This window comes from Asparagus officinalis, chromosome 2 (assembly GCF_001876935.1).
Source record: "Asparagus officinalis chromosome 2, Aspof.V1, whole genome shotgun sequence".
Classification (NCBI taxonomy): Eukaryota; Viridiplantae; Streptophyta; class Magnoliopsida; order Asparagales; family Asparagaceae; genus Asparagus; species Asparagus officinalis.
Genome location: NC_033795.1, coordinates 1,471,530 through 1,473,962, shown reverse-complemented (window position 1 = coordinate 1,473,962; position 2,433 = coordinate 1,471,530). Strand labels below are relative to the sequence as shown.

The window sequence follows — 2,433 nt, the reverse complement described above, 5'->3', positions numbered from 1 at the left end:
ACCGAGATCAAAGGAATCAAAATCAAATTTTCTTTATTCTCTTCTTTGCAATTTTCCCTGCATACAAGTTTATATGCACAAGCTACAGGATGGTGTCATTAATTACGCATTAATTGTTAGTAGTTGGATACTTGGATGTCAATTGTGTTTCCATTCTGATTCTAAAAGAAAAATTGAGAGATCTAGTGTATTTTGATGAACTTTCCCGTAATGACAAATGTCATTAATTACGCATTAATTGTTAGTAGTTGGATACTTGGATGTCAATTGTGTTTCCATTCTGATTCTAAAAGAAAAATTGAGAGATCTAGTGTATTTTGATGAACTTTCCTGTAATGACAAATGCCATTAATTATGCATTAATTGTTAGTAGTTGGATACTTGGATGTCAATTGTGTTTCCATTCTGATTCTAAAAGAAAAATTGAGAGATCTAGTGTATTTTGATGAACTTTCCCGTAATGACAAATGTCATTAATTACGCATTAATTGTTAGTAGTTGGATACTTGGATGTCAATTGTGTTTCCATTCTGATTCTAAAAGAAAAATTGAGAGATCTCGTGTATTTTGATGAACTTTCCTGTAATGACAGATATGCATTGTTAGTAGTTGAATGTCACACTTCTTTTATAGCTGGTATCAGTTTTAGGATGCTTTGATGCATGTCTGCAGCTTTTGTTGCGGACGATAGAGTTACAGCGATGCTTCAAGGTGCAGGTTTAATTGGTCGTCGTCATCGTAGCCTGAGAAATAAACAGCAACTTCTGACTTCAAGTTTGAGAACAGCAAACAATTATTAGAGGTTCAAAAATATCGCATTCATCAGAAGTAATGGCGTAGCAAGTAGATATGTTAGACTGTTTGTATACATTTGAGAAGGAAATGAAGACATACTGAAGCTAAAATAATAGCAAGACGCTGATAGTTACAAAGAGGCCAGCACTTTTTCTTATCTACCTGCGGACATGTTCCGTGTCTAGAGTCACAATGTGGTTGGAAGTTGTCAATAAGTTGGACAACAATCTAAAATAAATACAAGTTCACACAACCCTCGTGTTGAGAAAACATACGCATCTTATCTGTACTTGACCCAGAAGCTTTATAAATGAGGATGTCAGACTAAGGTTTAAGCAGTACTTCAAAAATGAATTTGAAAATAAATACCAGTTCAGCTAATCCTGAGGTCGAAGATGATCAGCCTGTAAGCCCTCAAGCTCAGTATCTCAACAGTGAAGTTCTTTGTATAAGCATTCTCGCGGTTTTTGAGTCGGAGATCCCCATTGATGACTCTCAAGCTACGTGCACGTTGGAGAACCTCTTCTTGCCCATAAACCCTCGGTTCTCTTCGATTATGGTAACATATCTTATTGACTTTATCGATATAACGGACAAATTTTCAAAACCATCCCATTTTGAAATTTATTTATAAAAAACGACCTCTTTTAGCCTTAATTGCAAAAACCGACCCAGTTGGTTGAAACTGGGTCGGTTTTTGAATTTTTTTTTTCAAACTTCACGGGAGTTGAACTCCCGTGAAGTTTTGTTATGAGAAAAAACTTCAAGGGAGTAAGGACAAATTTTCAAAACCATCCCATTTTGAAATTTATTTATAAAAAACGACCTCTTTTAGCCTTAATTGTAAAAACCGACCCAGTTGGTTGAAACTGGGTCGGTTTTTGAATTTTTTTTTTCAAACTTCACGGGAGTTGAACTCCCGTGAAGTTTTGTTATGAGAAAAAACTTCACGGGAGTTCAACTCCCGTGAAGTTTGGAATTTTTTTTTTCAAAAACCGACCCAGTTTCAACAAACTGGGTTGGTTTTTGCAATTAAAGCTAAAAGGGGTCGTTTTTTATAAATAAATTTCAAAATGGGTTTAAGGGCACGAGTCAGAGAAGAAGAGCAAGGAAAATTATCTCCAGCCCCCTAAACGGAACCCTGATTTAAATCCATCCCCCTCGAATTCAGCGGTGCGACGCTCAACAGAAGGAAACAAATCTCTTACTACATCTGGCAATAAATAACTAAGGGCACGAGTCAGAGAAGAAGAGCAAGGAAAATTATCTCCAGCCCCCTAAACGGAACCCTGATTTAAATCCATCCCCCTCGAATTCAGCGGTGCGACGCTCAACAGAAGGAAACAAATCTCTTACTACATCTGGCAATAAATAACAGCGTATCTCTCCCTCCCCCCTCTCCCATTAAAATCGTGCAATAAATTAAAACCCTAGCTAGGGTTCTTGCATGCTCAAATCCCAAGCCTCTTCTCCCTCGATCCAACGGCCTAAGATTCAACGGTGACGATGGGGACGAAGAGTCCAGTGATGATGTCAGAGATCGGCGCCGGCGGTTTCACCGGCGACGATCTAGGGTTTCGCAGCGATCGAGAGAAGGAACTGAACATTTTTCGAAGCGGTTCGGCTCCGCCGACCGTC

General features: G+C 38.4%; 1 protein-coding gene across 1 annotated transcript in view; it reads left to right on the top strand.

The window, feature by feature from the left end:
- LOC109829564 (pumilio homolog 1-like) overlaps positions 1,145–2,433 on the top strand; it is a 16,373-nt gene continuing 15,084 nt past the window's right edge. Inside the window, exon 1 of the mRNA XM_020396639.1 lies at positions 1,145–1,354. Within this exon, the coding sequence (XP_020252228.1) occupies positions 1,145–1,354 (210 nt within the window). The remainder of the gene's footprint in view (positions 1,355–2,433) is intronic.